At 49.5% G+C, this 19,320-nt stretch overlaps 1 protein-coding gene across 1 annotated transcript in view; it reads left to right on the top strand.

The window, feature by feature from the left end:
• Positions 1-19,320, top strand: part of KIF6 (kinesin family member 6) — a 283,991-nt gene that overhangs the window by 75,330 nt on the left and 189,341 nt on the right. Inside the window, exon 7 of the mRNA XM_077812187.1 lies at positions 8,265-8,471. Within this exon, the coding sequence (XP_077668313.1) occupies positions 8,265-8,471 (207 nt within the window). The remainder of the gene's footprint in view (positions 1-8,264; positions 8,472-19,320) is intronic.

Here is a 19,320-nt window from a genome sequence, read left to right as displayed (position 1 = left end):
ATTATAAAGTAACGGTATTGGTTAAAACACCATTCTACTCTGAAAAGTGACTTTGTAAAAATGGTATTTGGTGTTTCCACATTTACAGTGTCAATGATTTCCAGATCAGATTTGCTCACTTTATATGTAAGTAGACTGTGAGGGGAGTTCTGACTGCCAGCTCCACAGAGTCTGCCTGGGATATGCCAAGTCAAGCTCTTTTCTTTGTGGCTTGTGCATCACCATCAACAATAGGGACTCTGTAGGCCAAATGCTTCCCTAGCTATACCTATGCTATCCTATACTCTAGAAATTATGCCCTTAGTTATATCTCTGTAACCCTGTTGTCTTCAGTGGGGTAAACAGGTGTTACTGAGAATATAATCTGAAAACAGTGGGGTTCTAGTGGTGGCCCCTCAAATGAAACTTACTTAATAATTCTGTTGATAATGTATGAGACAGAAAAATATCCACTTCGCTCCCAGACCTGTGAGTAGTAAAATCATACTTTTTTCACTGAAATAAGTGAATCTGACTCTTCAGTTTTCATAGAAACAGAATTGGTGAAATAAAGAAAGTGCAATTTAACATATTCACTTTTCACATTGTAGTCACACCGTTTAGAAAAATGATATCTATATATAGATAGATAGATAGATATTGATATATATTGATATATATCCATCTGTTTAAGTGTTTATAACACTGTAAATACCATTGGACTTTATTAAGTTGAATACTCCTGTTCCTTATGTGGATACAGACTAACATGGCTACTACTCTGAAATAAGTAAAAATATGTTTTTCTGTGTGTTGAAAAACAGCTACTGTAATGAGGCTCCAGATGAGAAAGAAATACATTATTACGTTTTAATTCATTTTAAATATTTGCAACCCAGTCATGAGTGGATCCCCATGGTGCCATGTGTTGTACTGACATGAACTCTGCTGTGGAAACTCCCTGGTACAATATTTGTGCACCATTCCTACTCTTTAATACCCAAATAAGTTACTTCATCAACTGAGATAAATCATTTTTAAGTACTGTTTCCTTTAGATCTTGCTTGTATAAACTACTATGACATTTTTTCTGATCTTTTTGAATATCAAATGCCATTTTAGGTGCCTAACTCCCAAACTTAGATCCTCAAAACCCCCGTTAAGCTGCTGCTTAACCATGCAGGCAATTAAAAACCCTGGGTATCTAAGTCTCCAATGTGCCAAAAAATCTGTCCATGAATATGCACACAGTTTCTTCGGTCGTGTTATCCAGGCACCTAAACACAAGCATAAGCCTCAGACTAGGCATTCTCCACCTCTCTTCCTGTGGATCCCAAAGTCCCAATCTGATAAGGGTTCTCAGAGGCTGCCTAACAGAATGGGCCCCACATAAAACACAGCTAGTAGTGGAGGTGGTGATTTTCTTTCTAATCTTTAGCCCAATGGTTAGGGAACTCATTCAGGATGTGGGGGACCCCAATTCAGCTCCCAACACTTCCTGAATTAAAATCTTTGTTCCACATCAGGCAGAGAGGGGAACTGATAGGGTCGCCTACCTCCTGGGTGAGTTCCCTAATCACTGGGCTAAAGGTTATAAAGAAGGTTTTGTCTTCCCCCTCCTACTTTTGTGTGGAGTTAGGCATGCTTTGAGCACATCTCCTGACTGGGCACTGCAAGCAAGATAGGTGGCGCACTGCCTATCTTCCCCGGTCTGAGGATCATCTGGGGCTTAGGCATTATACAGCGTCCAGACACCTGCCTGGGGCAGTAATCTGTGCTTTAGACACCTACGTCCCTTTGAGGATCTGGGCCTAAGTAACTCAAAATAAAACAAAATCCAGCCTAAGCCTTGTTGCAAGGCCTGGCTGCTTCTATGGTTCCACTTACAGGAGTGTTCAGTCTAGATTGTCTCTCTGTTCAGAGCCATGCCCACCTTCCTTGTCCTCAGTGGAGTAAACAAGCGCCACCAGCAACAAGCAAGACTCATTTAAAATCTCCTAGCAGGGTCAACACCTGTTAAAAGGTGGGACCAAAGGAGAATACTAGTACTCTATTATAGTTAATTTAACCATACACAAAGACAATTGCTTTGATTTTTTTTTTAAATCCTTAATATAAACATCCAGTTGTATCAAAGACAGGAAGCATAGTCCAGGGGTTAAAGCACAGGAATGTTTTGGCCTCCCTTTTCACAGTCACAAATAATTGAAGGTGGATTTAGCTTGCAAGCTCAAATAAAGGCAATTTTATGTTTAACTACCGTATTGTGCCTACAAATCAGATAGTTATATACCAATGTGCACTTAGTTGCACCTACAGTTATTTGCAGGTAACACCAAATGAAAGCCTATTTAAATATCAGAACTTTAGTCTCACTAACATTCTATAAACTGGAGATAATAATACTTCTTGACAATGATTTTATGAGTCTTACTGTTTGTAATAATAGCTTTGAAGGTGTTTTTAGATGTAAAAGGATATTAGTGAATATACAATAAGAAAACAAACAGATCAAATAGTGGTATCTTACCATTTGGGAAGGTAAGCAATAGTCAAATTTCTAGTTATAAGGTTTTCTATCCTGATTTTCAGAGGTACTGAGCAGCTGTAACTCCACTAAAGTCAGAGGGGTCAGCTCCTTTGGAAAATTAGGCTATACAGTTCCGCATGTCAGTGTGCCAGTAGTTGGGGAATGATTACAACCGCCATACCAAATATTAAGTTATGAAGTTGCATCCTTTGTAAAATGATTTGTCCAAATTATAGTCCTGTCTGAATCTGCCAAGTCGGACACTTTTGGTAACTAAGGGTATGTCTACACTACGAAATTAGGTCGATATTATAGAAGTTGATTTTTAGAAATCTATTTTATACAGTCGATTGCGTATGTCCACACTAAGCGCATTAAGTCGGCAGAGTGCGTCCTCACTACTAGCATCGACTTACCGAGCGGTGCACTGTGGGTAGCTATCCCACAGTTCCCGCAGTCTCCACCACCCATTGGAATTCTGGGTTAAGCTCCCAATGCCTGATGGGGCAAAAACATTGTCATGGGTGGTTTGGGGTACATGTCGTCAGTCTCCCGTCCCTCTGTGAAAGCAATGGCAGACAATTGTTTTGCGCCTTTTTTCCGTGCGGACACCATACTGCTTTCAGCAGACGGTGCAGTAGGACCGTCGTCATCCACCGTTTCTGCTGCAACTCTGCTCTGCTGCTATTGTCTCAGTAGCGAATTTCTCCATGTTGTCTGTCAAGGGCTCCTGGGTACTGTGACAAAACTCTGTCCTTGCCCCCGTGGGTCCTGCGTTTCCTGCCGGATTTCGCTTGTCTCAGAGGATCACTGTTACCCTCCACGTAACCCTTCTCTCTCTAGAGACAAAGGTCACAGTCTACTGAGCCATTTTCATCATAAGCCAATGAGGGAGCTGAGGAGGAGTTATCCTTCCTTGCACAGTCTCTGTTGTCTCCCAGTCTCAGTGATTAATCAGGGGAGAAGACCGGTCCCACCCTCTGCACTGGGCTCCAGCCCAGGGACCCTAATAGTATCAGCTATGGTACCTGACCTTTTAGAAACATGACGTACAATTCCCTGGGCTACTTCCCCCACAGCAGCCCACACTTCCTCAAGCTCCACTTCACCCTTACCTCAGGGCCTCCTTCCTTGTGCCTGATATGGTGTCTACTACTCAGCCTCTCCAGCAGTGCAACTTCCTCCCACAGCTCCTGACATGCACACCCACCTTATTTTAACTAGTTTCAGCCAGCTCCTGATTGGCTTCAGGTGTCCCAATCAACCTAGCCTTCTCCCTGCCTTCTGGAAAATTCTTAATTGGCCCCAGGTGTCTTAATTGACCTGGAGCAGCTGCCATTTCACTTATCCTGGTACCAGGGATTTGTTTAGCCTGGAGCTAATATATCTATCTCCCACTACTTTTCTATAGCCATCTGGCCTTGCCCCGTCACAGTACGTGTGTTCTTCCTGGAGAAATTAGCATGGTCCTTAACGTTGTCATCCACCGCTTCCACGGAAACTCTGCTCTCCTGCTCTCATGAATCCACCTCACAGGTTCTCTCGTCATTCTCTATAAATATCTATTCTCGTGGCATCTGTCGTCAGCCACCGCTTCCGCTACAACTCTCCTCTCCTGCAGACGCCATACAACGGCAAGTATGGAGCCCGCTCAGATCACCGTGGCAGTTATGAGCATTGTAAACACCTCGCGCGTTATCCTGCAGTATGTGCAGAACCAGAACCTGCAAAAGCAGGCGAGGAGGTGACGGCAGCGCGGTGACGAGAGTGATGAGGACATGGACACAGACTTCTCTCAAAATATGGGCCCCAGCAATTTGGACATCCTGGTGGCAATGGGACAGGCTCATACCGTGGAACGCTGATTCTGGGCCCAGGAAACAAGCACAGATTGGTGGTACCACATAGTGTTGCAGCTCTGGGATGATTCCCAGTGGCTGAGAAACTTTCGCATGCGTAAGGGCACTTTCGTGGAACTTTGTGACTTGCTTTCCCCTGCCCTGAAGCGCAAGAATACCAAGATGAGAGCAGCCCTCACAGTTCACAAGCGAGTGGCAATAGTCCTCTGGAAGCTTGCAATGCCAGACAGTTACCGGTCAGTCAGGAATCAGTTTGGAGTGGGCAAATCTACTGTGGAGGCTGCTGTAATCCAAGGAGTCAATGCAATCACTAAGCTGCTGCTATCAAGGGTAGTGACTCTGGGAAATGTGCAGGTCATAGGTCTATCGCCTAACTGTGGTGGGGCGATAGACAGAACGTATATCCCTATCTTGGGACCGGACCATCTTGGCAGCCAGTACATAAACTGCAAGGGGTTCTTTTCAATGGTGCTGCAAGCACTGGTGGATCACAAGGGACGTTTCACCGACATCAACGTGGGATGGGCGGGAAAGGTACATGGTGCTCGCATCTTCAGGAACTCTGGTCTGTTTGAACAGCTGCAGGAAGGGACTTACTTCTCAGACCAGAAAACAACTGTTGGGGATGTTGAAATGCCTATAGTTATCCTTGCGGACCCAGCCTACCCCTTAATGCCATGGCTCATGAAGCCATACACAGGCACCCTGTACAGTAGTAAGGAGCAGTTCAACTATAGGCTGAGCAAGTGCAGAATGGTGGTAGAATGTGCTTTTGGATGTTTGAAAGCACACTGGTGCAGTTTACTGACTTGGTTAGACCTCAGCGAAACCAATATGCCCATTGTTATTGCTGCTTGCTGTGTGCTTCACAATATCTGTAAGAGTTAGGGGGAGACATTTATGGTGGGGTGGGAGGTTGAGGCAAATCACCTGGCCGCTGAATACGTGCAGCCAGACACCAGGGCAATTAGAAGAGCACAGCAGGAAGTGCTGCGCATCAGAGAAGCTTTGAAAGCAGTTTCATGACTGGCCAGGGTACAGTGTGCAAGTTCTGTTTGTTTCTCCTTGATGAAAACCCGCCCCCGTGGTTCACTCTACTTTCCAGTAAGCCAACTGCCCTCCCCACTTCGATCACCGCTCGCAGAGGCAATAAAGTCATTGTTGTTTCAAAATCATGCATTCTTTATTAATTCATCACACAAATAGGGGGATAACTGCCAAGGTAGCCCGGGAGGGGTGGGGGAGGAGGGAAGCACCAGGTGGGGTGGTAGATGTGGGGAGGAGGGAAGAACAAGGCCACACTGCACTTCAAAACTTATTGAATGCCAGCCTTCTGTTGCTTGGGCAGTCCTCTGGGGTGGAGTGGTTGGGTGCCCGGAGGGCCCCCCCCCCGCCAGGTTATTGGGCGTCTGGCTAAGGAGGCTATGGAACTTGGGGAAGAGGGCGGGCGGTTACACAGGGACTGCAGTGGCAGTTTGTGCTCCTGCTGCCTTTCCTGCAGCTCCACCAGACGCTGTAGCATATCAGTTTGATCCCCCAGTAGCTTCAGCATTGCATCCTACCTCCTCTCATCACATTGCTGCCACCTCTTCTCTTGCTCCCGCAACCTCTCATCTTGCTCGTCCCTCTTGTCCTTGCATTCATTTTCTGCTTTCCTGGACTCTGCCATTGTTTGCCTCCATGCATTCTGCTGAGCTCTTTCAGTGCAGGAGGACTGCATGAGCTCAGAGAACATTTCATCACGAGTGCTTTTTTTCGCCTTCTTATCTGCGCTAGCCTCTGGGACGGACATGATAGGAGGAGCGCTGAAACATTTGCAGCTGCGGGAGGAAAAAAAGGGAGAGTAGTATTTAAAGAGATACATTTTAGAGAACAATGGGTAGATTCTTGCACGGTGCACCAAGCTGTTAACATTACATAGCACATGCGCTTTCGGTACAAGGTCGCATTTTGCCTCTTTTATTGAGGGCCTGCTGGTTTGGTGTGAGAGATCACACATGCAGGGCCGGGCAACAGAATTCGGCTTGCAGGCAGCCATGGTAAGCCACAGTCTTTCGGCTTCTTCAACCTTCATAACATGTGGGAATGGTTTCAAACAGCAGCACCCTCCTTTCCCATACCAAGCACCCGTTTGGTTGGCCATTTAAAAGGAGGGCTGCAGTTTTCGGGTTAACATGCAGCACAAACCTAACTAACCCGTGGCCCCCCCCCCCCACACACACACACCCAATTCTCTGGGATGATCGCTTCACCCCTCCCCCCACCGCGTGACTAGTATCAGGGAAGATCCCTGCCAGCCAAACGTGAACAGCTCAGCGTGAATGGGCCCCCTGCACCCCGCCAGGCTAAAAGCGGGGATGTTTTTTTTCAGTCACAGGCAAACAGCCCAGCAGGAATGGCCACCTCTGAATGTCCCCTTAATAATGTCCCTGGAGGATTTCTGCTCCATCCCCAGACATGTTAACAGACTTTTCCAGTAGCAGTACTGGCCGCAAATACATCCCAAATCTTCAGGGCAAATTAATTATTAAACACGCTAGCTTTTAAACCATGTATTATATTTACAAAGGTACACTCACCAGAGGTGCCTTCTCCGGCTTCATGGTCTGGGAGCCTGCCTTGGGAGGGTATTGGCTCCAAGGTGATAAACAGTTCCTGGCTGTCGGGGAGAACGATTTCTCCACTTGCCTGTTGTGTGCTATCCTCCTTCTCCTCCTCAGCATCATCATCTTCCTTGTCCCCAAAATTCTTATTCCTGTTGCGTGAGACTCCCCCTTGCAGATGTCCACAGACAGGGGTGGGGTAGTGGTAGGTGCACTTTTTCTGTGTACCTGGCTAGTGCATCTGAGTTGAAAGTGCTGTCCAGAGTGGTCACAGTGGAGCACTGTGGGATAGCTCCCAGAGGCCAATACCGTTGAATTGCGTCCACACTACCCCAAATTCGATCTGGCCATGTCAATTTCGGCCCTAATCCCCTCGTCGGGGAGGAGTACATAAATCAATTTTAAGAGCCCTTTAAGTCGACAAAAATGGCTTTGTCGTGTGGACAGGTGCAGGGTTAAATCGATCTAACGCTGCTAAATTCGACCTAAACTCGTAGTGTAGACCAGGGCTAAGAGTATTGAAAATATAACTGATGGGTAATGTTTATAGAAACATGTACCTGTCTTTGCACAAATTAACTGTATCATTGGTAGAAGTTGTCTTCCAGTATAATGTGATACCCCTTACCCCCATTCATGGTGAGGGCTAACCTCTTACCTTCCGCTTCTACCAGAACTGTTAGTACTCCATTTCTAAGTGTTAGTTTCTTTAATATCCGATTCAAAAATTGGATACTAAAGAACCAAATTAAAGGGGGTATTTTGTAAAGCTTCAGAGAGTTTTTACATTCCAAAAATTTTGATGAAAGGGAGCATTTAGAAGTAAGCTCAGCTGTCGTTATTGTGACCTTCAAGATGTGTTAATTAGGTTCATTAGCCTTCCAAGTGATTTGTAATGCTCTTTCTCTCTCAATTAGAATGTGCTAACTGTAGATCATGGCTAATGAAATAATAATGAAACTTATTTTGGTACTAAAGTAAATGCTTGACATATTTGTTCTAATATAATGAATCCATGTTATAACTATCCAAATTTTACACCAGATTGTGAGCATCTTACTTCCATTGGTGAGCAGCCACTTGCATAAGTAGTCCCAGTGACTTCAGTGGGAATTTTCATGTGTGTTAACAGTTTACAAAGGGGAGCTCTGGGGGGTTACAATCTGGGCCTTTATTTTTGCAGTGACCTCAGTGTAGTGATTTATAAATAAATCTTGTTTAATCAGTCCTGGTGTTAAAGCAGTTATTTTTTGCAATTTTTTTAGTCAAAATTTAGTAACCTTTTCTTCACAGACTCCAATGAACCAAGCCTCAACTCGTTCCCACTGCATCTTCACCATTCACATCTCAAGCAAGGAACCAGGATCCGCAACCATCCGACGATCCAAGCTACACTTAGTAGACCTGGCTGGTTCAGAGCGTGTTGCAAAGACTGGAGTTGGAGGCCAACTCCTGACAGAGGCCAAATATATCAATCTGTCATTACACTACTTGGAACAGGTAAAATTAGCAGAGTGTGAAACTCTGTCTTTTACTTATTTATTTATTTTTAGCCATGTATTTTGCTTTTGAAATCTTGATCCCTATCTCATTTAGTTTCAGGACCATGTATTATTGCTGTGTTTCTCAGCCTTTTCAGGTTGGTAACTTCTTATTCAAATTCAAAATTTTCAAATCCTTCCCCCACCCTTCATATTTACATTAAAAGTAAGACTACAAAATGTGTCAGTGCTAACAGTGCTAGGCCGTATATAATTTATTTGTATTTTCTTTTGCTATAGAGACTCTTTTAAGGGGAAAATGCATTGCTTGGTACTTTTTCAGATGATATTACAAACCTTTGTTGGGAAAAGTGGAAGTCATTCATAGGTGGTATTGAGTTGCTGAAGTTCAATACTGTTGTTTTGTTAAAAAAGACTGACTCACAGGGAGAAAGAAAAGAATAGCAGACGTGAGAAGATGTAGATTCTGTATCTGTCTTTTTTTTTTTTAACTAGAAACATAGTTGCTGGAAAATTACAGGCATGGCATTTGGTTTTATTAGCCACTCTGAGTCTGGACAGACCTTTACCAGGTTACTCAGGCATTGTATTTAGCATCCCTTGTTGGTTATAGCAAATGAGTGCAAGGGTAGTTTCATCCTAGCTGGCATGAGTTTTTATTAGATTGAAGATAAAAAAGAGAGACAGAAAGGAATTAGGTAGTGATGGAAACCTACAAATTAGGGAGAGAAGTAGTAATAAGAACCTTTGGTTCACATCCTAGCTATCACTCATGATTCAGCTGATCCTGTTGAAATGGTGGTGTCATTTGATTTCCTTTTCTCAGCTGATTTGGTCAGAATCTCTTTCAGGACCAGAAAAATGATGTGATGGTAAATGTCAGGGTCTCAACAGGCTGAGGGGAAGGGGTGATGACATCCATTATGATGAAGCTTCTTGACATTCAGTGGTCCTATGACAGACCCCTGGGTTAAAACCTGGACTGTGGGTCCACTGTGTCCCCTTTTACTCTCTAGATCAGGATACCTCTCACCCTGCTCTGCTAGTGACAAGCAGCCCCTTCAGGCTTTGCTCTAACAGATATTAGCATGTGAAGGCATGCTCAAAGTTGCATGCATGCTCTCTCAGCCTCCCATGAACTATGCGCAGGAAGACACCAGCAAACTCCCCGCAGGCCCAGCCTTGCACCCCAGAAATGTACCATCTTGCACAGCTCACGACCTCCTCTTGAACAATGTAAGCTCATTAATTGGTTTGCCACTTGATCAAAGGATAGTGGACATGAACCAGCTTTAGTAATCTGATCAGATTCCCCAAGCACTCAGGACAAACTTACTGGTTAAGTTTAAATATTAAAATAAGTTTATTAGCCACAGAAAAATAGATGTCAAGTGATTATAAGTAGTAGGCATAGAGGTCAGGAATAGTTACATAAGAAATAAAAAGTAAATACATATTCTAAATTCTAAACTTTATCAGACCAAGTAAAATTTGAATCAAACAGCTTTTCTCACAAGCTGACAATTCCTAGTACACAGGCTGAATTCCTTTCTCAATCTGGGACCAATCTCCCCAGTTCAAAGTCTTTTTCTTCCCAAACGTATTTGTTGCCTTCAGAATAAGTGGGAGAGGAGAGAGGCATCTCATGATGTCACTGTCCCTTATTTTATACCCTCAGCTCATGGGCCTGTAAATATACTGGCTCGAACATGATGTCAAGTATCACATGTCCTGAGGCCTTGCTAAGTCATGGAGTTAAGCAGTCCCCATTGTGTGGAGCTCAAGCAACTGTCTCTTATTGAATTTTAAATCTCTTGTTTACAATTCCCCTGCTAGTTAATGGCTGGTGATGGTCTCTTGACACCCATCTGGGTGTGGGTCACTCCTTTGTTGCCACTGGAGAGCTAGTTGTGGGCATCTCCCAGACTCTTAAAATATTTCCATAACAACACATAGTAAATTTTCATAACTCCATATACAATGATGATATACATATTTTGACAGAACAAAGAGTTTCAGCAAATCGTGACCTTTCATATGATACCTTACAAGGCATTCTTTGAACAAAATACCATAACCATATACAAGTAGTGAATATGGGGGTTACAGGATATTATTTTGAGGTACAGTATATCACAGCTACCTTTCTTCTTCCTCCCCTTGTTCCCTCCTTCCAGCAAGCTTACATAATTATCTCATGTTCCCCAGAACAACAGTGTTTTGAAAGAGACTCTCCTCTCACCAATATAAAGATCTGGTGGTTCCATTTATAGACACTTCCTCTCATGTTGTGTTGCTATTACAATATTGTGACCCACCAGGAGTCTTTTCAACTTCAGTTTATGCTTCTTTTGTAAACCATTGTTACATACTATTTCTACATGTCTCCCTGAGTTTTTACTTTTTATCCACTTTGGACAATCCAAAACTCCCACCAAGGGTAAAAGAATCAGCAAAATAACATACTGATCAATAAATTACTATTGCTGTATATATGTTTTGTTGTTGCTATGTTAATAAGTTGGAATAATTATAGCTTGGATTTTTTTTCAAAGGCTCATTTTACTGTAGATGCAAGCCCTCACACCTGCTAGAGGACTGAAGGTCTATTTTAATACATAGTATTGTTTCCATAGTCCAGTAAACACTATGCCTGTTGCTAAACTTTAGTTGGTTTTGGATTTCTGCTAGTGAATACAGTACTTTTTTCCAAAAGTTTCATTTAAAACATGTATATGCCACAATAACAGGGTACATCTTAGCCCATGAGGCTGACTGTAGGGAGCCAGGGTGGCTCCCCTCCGAACCAGAGGGTAAAGAGCTACCCTCTGAGCCTAAGTGGGCGGGGCCAGGCCAAGCTTCCGCCAATCCCCGGAAGGGGAAGGGTGGGACAGGAAGCACAAAGGGCGGGGCCCTCTGCCCAGTGAGGAAAGCACCAGGGAGGGAGACAGACACAGGCTGCTGGCTGCTCCCTCGTGATCCTGCTGCTGACCCAGGCGAAGTCTTGGGCAAGGAGGAGCCTGACCGGGGGGAAGGCCTGTGGCAACCAGGGCTGCCGGCCGCTGAATACCCAGAGGACCTGGAAGGGCCTGACTGCAGCCCGGGCCAGCGTGAGTCCGATACCGAGGGGGAGAGCGAGTGGCTCGCAGCGGAATACTCGGACGAGATGGAGGGACCGGAGCTGCCCGCAGCGGAATACTCGGAAGAGATGGAGGGACCGGAGCTGCCCACAGCGGAATACCCGGAGGAGATGGAGGGACCAGAGCGAACCGCCTAAGAGACCGAGTAGGAAGTAGCCCAGGGGCCGAACTACACCGTGGGGTGGGTGTGTTTGGTCAGCGGGCGCGGACTGCCCCGCTGACCCAGCGGTGGGACCTTCGCCTCCCGCCACTGTCAGGGCCCTGGGCTGGAACGCAGTGGAGTTTGGTGGGCCTGCGTTCCCCTACCCCGGCACTCCCTTGCCTGAGGGGCGCGCTACTGACTCTTGCCGGCGCTCCCCTGCCTGAGGGGCGCGCTACTGACTCTTGCCGGTGCTCCCCTGCCTGAGGGGCGTGCTATTGACTCTTGCCGGCGCTCCCCTGCCTGAGGGGTGCGCTACTGACTCCGGCCGGCACACCTTCCCGCTAATTCCCCAATGCCTGGGAGGTGGGGCCGAGGCCTGCCACGGAGACCATTGCTTTCCATCGCCCCTAGGGGCTCGGAGGACCGACCGACGCCTGTCACAAGTGGTGGAGAATGCAGGCAGGCGATCCCAACCCGTGCCGAAAGGGGTGAGTGCGAGGGCGCCTCTGAAGCTCCCCGACTGGAAAGATGGAGATGGAAAGGCTTATCAAGTTCCTGGCTGAGAGCCAGCAACAGCAGTAGCACCAACTCGTGCAACAGCTGGGTACCCACCAGCAGCAGTTGCTCCAAACCCTGGGGGCCCAGCACCAGGAACAACAAACCCAGTGCTTCCAGCAGCTTGAAACCCTGTGGTCGGGCCATGGTGGCACTCAACCGGAGCGGGCAGCCACCCCGACCCCTCCCACCCCACCGATCCATCTGGCCAAGATGGGGCCTGAGGATGACCCGGAAGCCTACCTAGTGACCTTCGAGCGGGTGGCCTCAGTGGCTGGTTGGGCGCCTGACTAACGGGCGACACTCCTCGCCCCATATCTGACGGGGCTAGCCCAGAAGGCTTACCGGGGGCTCCCAGATGATGAGGCCCGCATTTATGCTCGAGTGAAAGCGGCTATCTTGGATGCCTTCGACATTTCCCCTGAAACCTTTTGGCGACGGTTTCAGGAAAAGGTCTACCCACCGGGCGCCAGACCCCGGGCGGTGGCCCAGGAACTGAAGAACGCGGGTACCCGATGGCTCCAACCCGAGCATCGAACCGCAACTGAGATGACAGAACAGGTCATCCTCGAGCAATTCGTGCACATCCTCCCACCCCAGGGGAGGGCTTGGGTGTTAAGGCACCAGCCACAAAGTCTGAGCTCGGCCGTCGCACTTATGGAGGACTTTCTCGAGGCTGAGGCCCCGATAGGACCGGCCGCCCGCCCCCCAAACCCTGGACCCAGTGCACAGAAACTTGAACGGAGGGGGCCCACCTCCCAAACCAATGCACCCCACCGTACCCGACGACCAGAAGGCGGCAGGACCGAGTTTTCCCAACGGCCCGAGTCAACACCACTCTCCGGCCCTGGACGCTTAACCTGACCACCAGGCCCCAGCCCACTCTGCGGCCCCACTGGTGTCCCCACGCGGCCGGCGCTCCCAGAGGTAGGACCTTGTTTCCGATGTGGCAAGTATGAGCATCTGCAACGGGGCTGTCCTGCAATGGACTGCAACTTTGGCCTGGTGTGCGGCGGGGAGCGATGGGCCCGTCTGCCCTCCGTGGCCAAACTGACAGCTCCCATGGAAGTCGCCGCGGTCCCTGTGGTGGATCTAGTCGATTCGGGCTGTGGGCAGACCCTTGTCCACCAGGCGCTCTTCTCAGAACCCCAGCAGACCGTCGGGGAAGTACGGATTCAGTGCATCCACGGAGATGTAAAATCGTACCCCACGGTGCGGGTCCCCATTATGGTGCATGGAGTAATGCAGTTAATGAATGTGGTGGTGGCGTCATCCCTCGCCTATCCAGTGATCCTGGGCCGGGACTGGCCAGACTTCGTCGAGGTGCTCCAATCCCTACCCACCAAAGAGGCGTTCGAGGGAGCCCTGCCTGAGAAGAAGACAGGACCTGACTTGAGCTCCAACCCTGGAGCGGAACCAGGCCCCACGCCCGGGCAGGAGGGCCTGGAAATGGCGGGTCCCCCTCCTGACCTGGTGGACTTTAGCCGAGATCAAAGGGAGGATCCTACGCTCCGGTTTGCCTACGAGCAGCTGGCCCGGGTGGATGGTGAGGTCGTGGAGGCGCAGCGCACCACCCAGTGGCCCAGGTTTGAGCTCAACCACGAGCAGCTCTACCGCCTTGACCGAGACCCCCCAGACCCAAGAGTTCCGGACCCAACTCGTGGTCCCCCGCATCCATCGTCGGGCTGTCCTGAAGCTTGCACATGACATCCCGGCTGCCGGCCATTTAGGGCAGGAAAAAACTGTGGCCAGGGTCCACCGTGAGGTGAAGGAGTATTGTGCGTCCTGCCCGGACTGCCAACATGCAGCCCCGGCCGGGGTACGGAAGGCCCCCCTGGTCCCGTTACCAGTCGTAGGTGTGCCATTTGAGCGGGTAGCAATGGACCTGGTCGGGCCTTTCCCAAAAAGAAAGGCGGGCCATCAATACATCCTCATCCTGATGGACTACGCCACCTGCTTCCCGGAGGCCATCCCCTTAAGAAGTATCACTGCCTGCACTATCACTGCGGAGCTCATGAAGATCTTCGCAAGGGTGGGCCTCCCACGGGAGATACTCGCTGATCAAGGGACCAACTTCACATCTAAGCTGTTCCGCCAGGTATGTGCCCTATTGGGGATTAAGAAATTGCAGACCTCGGTCTACCATCCCCAGACTGACGGATTGGTCGAGCGGTTCAACCGGACCCTGAAGGGGATGTTGCGGTGTTTCCCCACCCAAGATCTCCGCCAGTGGGACCAGCTGCTCCCTCCTTTATTACTGGCGATTCAAGAAGTCCCACAGGCGTCCACGAAGTTCTCCCCGTTCGAGCTCCTCTGTGGGCGGCGACCCCGCGGGGTGTTGGACCTCTTGAGGGAGACTTGGGAACACAACCTTTCCACAACACAGGATCTCTTGCAATATGTCTTACAACTGCAGGGGCGGCTGGTGCGGGCGGGCGAGCTCGTGAGGGAGAACTTAAACACCGCCCAAAGAGCCTAGGAGCAACACTACAATCGGGGCGCCCAGGCTTGATCATTCGGGCCAGGGGACCGAGTACTCCTCCTGCTCCCCTCGGAGGAATCAAAGCTTTTTGCCCGCTGGCAGGGTCCGTATTGAGGTCCTCCGCCAGGTAGGGCCGGTAACTTATGAGATTCGGCAACCTGGTCGCCGTAAGGAAAAGCAGATTTATCATGTAAACCTCTTAAAACCTTGGCAGGACAGGGAAGGGCTCCTAGTGGCCCCATATCCCCCCAAACCGGAACTGGGGCCCCAACCACCCGAGGAGTCGGATAATGGTGAACCCCAGGTAGCAGAGACACTCACCGTCGAGCAGCGAGAACAGGCACTCTGCTTAGTGAGGGCGTTCCCCAAGACGTTCACCATGAAACCCGGGTGGACTACGCTCACCTACCATGTGATCCAGACGGAACCCGGGGTGGTGGTCCGAGAGACAACCCGGCCATTGCCGAGGCGAATGCGGGAGGCCGTAGAGGAGGAAGTCCAGGCGATGTTGGAGCTGGGTGTTATTGAGCCCTCCCAGAGTGAGTGGCGGAGCCCCGTTGTCCTCGTACCGAAGCCCGATGGGAGCCGGCGATTTTGCATTGACTTCCGGAGGGTCAACGCCATCTCAAAATTTGATGCCTATCCGATGCCCCGCGTCGATGAGCTCCTCGACCGGCTCGGGGAGGCCTGTTATATCACCACTTTAGATCTCACCAAAGGGTACTGGCAGATCCCCTTGGATCCCAGGTCCAAGGAGAAGACCGCGTTTGCCACCCCTTCAGGGTTATACCATTTCACCCGGATGCCTTTCGGCCTACATGGGGCCCCGGCAACCTTCCAGCGGTTGATGGACCGGGTGTTGCAACCACACACGAAATATGCGGTGGCCTACCTGGACGATGTGGTCATCTGTGGCAATAACTGGGAAGAGCATCTTAATCAAGTAGCGGCAGTCCTCCGGGACCTCCGCGCCGCCGGGCTGATGGCCAACCCGAAAAAATGCCGAATCGGGCGGGAGGAAACCAATTACCTGGGGTACACCTTGGGCCGGGGACAGGTCCGCCCCCTCATCGGGAAGGTCCAAGCACTCCAGGAATGTCCGGTGCTGACCACGAAGAGGCAAGTACGTCAATTTTTGGGCTTAGCTAGTTATTACCGGCAGTTTGTACCCCACTTCGCAAGCATTACGGCCCCGCTAACGGAGCTCTTGACCAAGGACAGTCCCCGCCGGGTGCATTGGTCCAATGAGTGCGAGACGGCCTTTCGAACCATCAAAGAACGGCTGTGTAGCGATCCAATACTCTTCAGCCCCGACTTTCATCGTGACTTTATTGTCCAGACAGATGCCTCAGGCGTTGGGCTTGGGGCGGTCCTCTCGCAGAAGGTGGACGGGGAGGAACACCCGATTGTTTACCTCAGTCGGAAGCTGTTCCCCAGAGAACGGAACTACTCCGTTGTGGAGAAAGAGCCCTAGCCATTAAGTGGGCAGTCGATGCTCTCCGCTACTACCTCCTCGGGGCCCCCTTTATACTGGTTACGGATCACGCACCCCTGAAATGGCTCAATAAGATGAAGGACAATAATGCCAGGCTGATGCGATGGTATCTCGCTCTGCAGCCCTATGCCTTCACGATCCACCATTGGGCGGGACGAGACAACGCCAATGCGGATTTCCTATCCCGCCTCGCAGAAGGTGAGGACGCCAGCTCCGAAGATCGGGAGCTGGATTTGAGGGGTGGGGTATGTAGGGAGCCAGGGTGGCTCCCCTCCGAACCAGAGGGTAAAGAGCCACCTTCTGAGCCTGAGTGGGCGGGGCCAGGCCAAGCTTCCGCCAATCCCCAGAAGGGGAAGGGTGGGACAGGAAGCACAAAGGGCGGGGCCCTCTGCCCAGTGAGGAGAGCACCAGGGAGGGAGGCAGGCACAGGCTGCTGGCTGCTCCCTCGTGATCCTGCTGCTGACCCAGGCGAAGCCCCGGGCAAGGAGGAGCCTGACCGGGGGGAAGGCCTGTGGCAGCCAGGGCTGCCGGCCGCTGAATACCCAGAGGACCTGGAGGGGCCTGACTGCAGCCCCGGCCAGCGTGAGTCCGATACCGAGGGGGAGAGCGAGTGGCCCGCAGCGGAATATTTGGACGAGATGGAGGGACCGGAGCTGCCTGCCGCGGAATACTCGGACGAGATGGAGGGACTGGAGCTGCCTGCCGCGGAATACTCGGACGAGACGGAAGGACTGGAGCTGCCCGCAGCGGAATACTTGGATGAGATGGAGGGACAGGAGCTGCCCGCAGCGGAATACTCGGAAGAGATGGAGGGACCGGAGCGACCCGCCTAAGAGACCGGGTAGGAAGTAGCCCATGGGCCGAACTACACCGTGGGGTGGGTGTGTTTGGTCAGCAGGCGTGGACTGCCCCGCTGACCCAGCGGCGGGACCTTCACCTCCCGCCACTGTCAGGGCCCTGGGCTGGAACGCAGTGGAGTTGGGTGGGCCTGTGTTCCCCTACCCCGGCACTCCCCTGCCTGAGGGGCGCGCTACTGACTCTTGCCAGCGCTCCCCTGCCTGAGGGGTGCACTACTGAATCTTGCTGGCGCTCCCCTGCCTGAGGGGCGTGCTATTGACTCTTGCCGGCGCTCCCCTGCCTGAGGGGCGCGCTATTGACTCTTGCCGGCGCTCCCCTGCCTGAGGGGCGCGCTATTGACTCTTGCCGGCGCTCCCCTGCCTGAGGGGCGCGCTATTGACTCTTGCCGGTGCTCCCCTGCCTGAGGGGCGCGCTATTGACTCTTGCCGGCGCCCCCCTGCCTGAGGGGCGCGCTACTGACTCTTGCCGGCGCTCCTCTGCCTGAGGGGCGCGCTACTGACTCTTGCCGGCGCTCCCCTGCCTGAGGGGCGCGCTATTGACTCTTGCCGGCGCCCCCCTGCCTGAGGGGCGCGCTACTGACTCTTGCCGGCGCTCCTCTGCCTGAGGGGCGCGCTACTGACTCTTGCCGGTGCTCCACTGCCTGAGGGGCGCGCTACTGACTCCGGCCAGTACACCTTCCCGTTAATTCCCCAACGCCCGGGAGGTGGGGCCGAGGCCTGCCACGGAGACCATTGCTCTCCATCGCCCCTAGGGGCTTGGAGGACCGACCGACGCCTGTCACACTGACATTCTGTGAGACAAATGGTAAAAAGAATGAAGAAATGAGCAGAGCATACTCTACAGCTTTGTACCTCATGAGATTTTTCTCTTTAATGCGTGGGGTCTTACCCCACTGCTTACAGCATTCGGCAAAACGGTCAAGTGAGAAACCTCTTGAAACAGGCTATTTTGTTTTCTGAAGCTGGGAAATATCAGCCAGTTTTCCACTAATCAGTGAGGAGATTGGGGGGATGGATTTTTTTAAACAAAGGTCTTAGATTCTGTTTAACTTGCAGTGAGAGGCACACATGAAGGCCATTAAAGTAGCTAGCTAGCTAGCTAGTAAAAATGATGTTATTGATACTACTGGCTCTTTTCCACCTTCCTGCATTCTGGCCTCCTTTGCTTGGAATTGTGATATTATGAAATACAGCAGTCAAAATCCTTCCTCTAGATCCACTGGATTCTGTTTTATGATTTATTTTATTTAAAGACATTAGAAATAATTGCAGGAACAGAGGGAGAGACGCATCCTTTCAAGATATCTTAATACTATACTCTAGGGTTTACCTATCTCTACCATTAAGGCACAAGGTGAAAATATACTGATTCTAACCAACCAAGGATTGCAGAAATCCCTTTAAAAGTGTATAGTCGTCAGACTTTTAGTGGTGGTATAAATTGAACTTGTACGTGATGTAAAAAGACCAATCAGATATGTGTATTTACTGTACATTCTAAATATGGATTTAGTACACAGGTAGCCAGTCAGAAAACACACAGTCTGTCCAGAATCTGAAAGCTTTTTCATAAGTAAGGAAATTCATGAGCCGGTATATATTCATCAGACAATATGTGGGAAATCTAAGGCATCTTGAGAAAAAGTGCCTACTCTCAATTTATTCCATTCTCCTCTAATCTGTGCTGTTTAAGGTCCTTCCTCACACTCCCAGATCCTTGGAAAGCTTGGGCTGGATTTTAAATAGCCCTTAATATGTTTTTCTGTCTGCTATTGTATAGGTGAGACTCCTTTGAAATGTACAAAGCTTGACAGCAGACAACACTAAAATTGAGAACAGATTTTTAAAAAAAAATCCATATCAGTTTAAATTTGACTTAAAGCAGAAAAACTACCTTTTAATTATAGTAACGATTAGATAAGTGACGATGCAAAAACAGGTTTCCTCTAGGGCAACTGAATTGTTCCATGTGTGTATTCAGAGTAATATCTATTTATTTTTCTGACAAAAATAAGTTTTGCCTACTCATCATTCCTATCTCACATGAACTTTTGTGAGGCTAAATTTGCTAATGTATAGAAAGCACTCTGAGATGTTCAGATTGAAGTTTCTATATAAGGACAAAATATGATTATCATTGTTATTATTTTATTACTTTTTTACTCCTGCTAGCACA

The sequence above is a fragment of the Eretmochelys imbricata genome, chromosome 3 (assembly GCF_965152235.1).
Source record: "Eretmochelys imbricata isolate rEreImb1 chromosome 3, rEreImb1.hap1, whole genome shotgun sequence".
Lineage (NCBI taxonomy): Eukaryota > Metazoa > Chordata > Testudines > Cheloniidae > Eretmochelys > Eretmochelys imbricata.
Note: the sequence above shows the minus strand (reverse complement) of the source record. Positions and strands in the feature narration are given on the sequence as shown.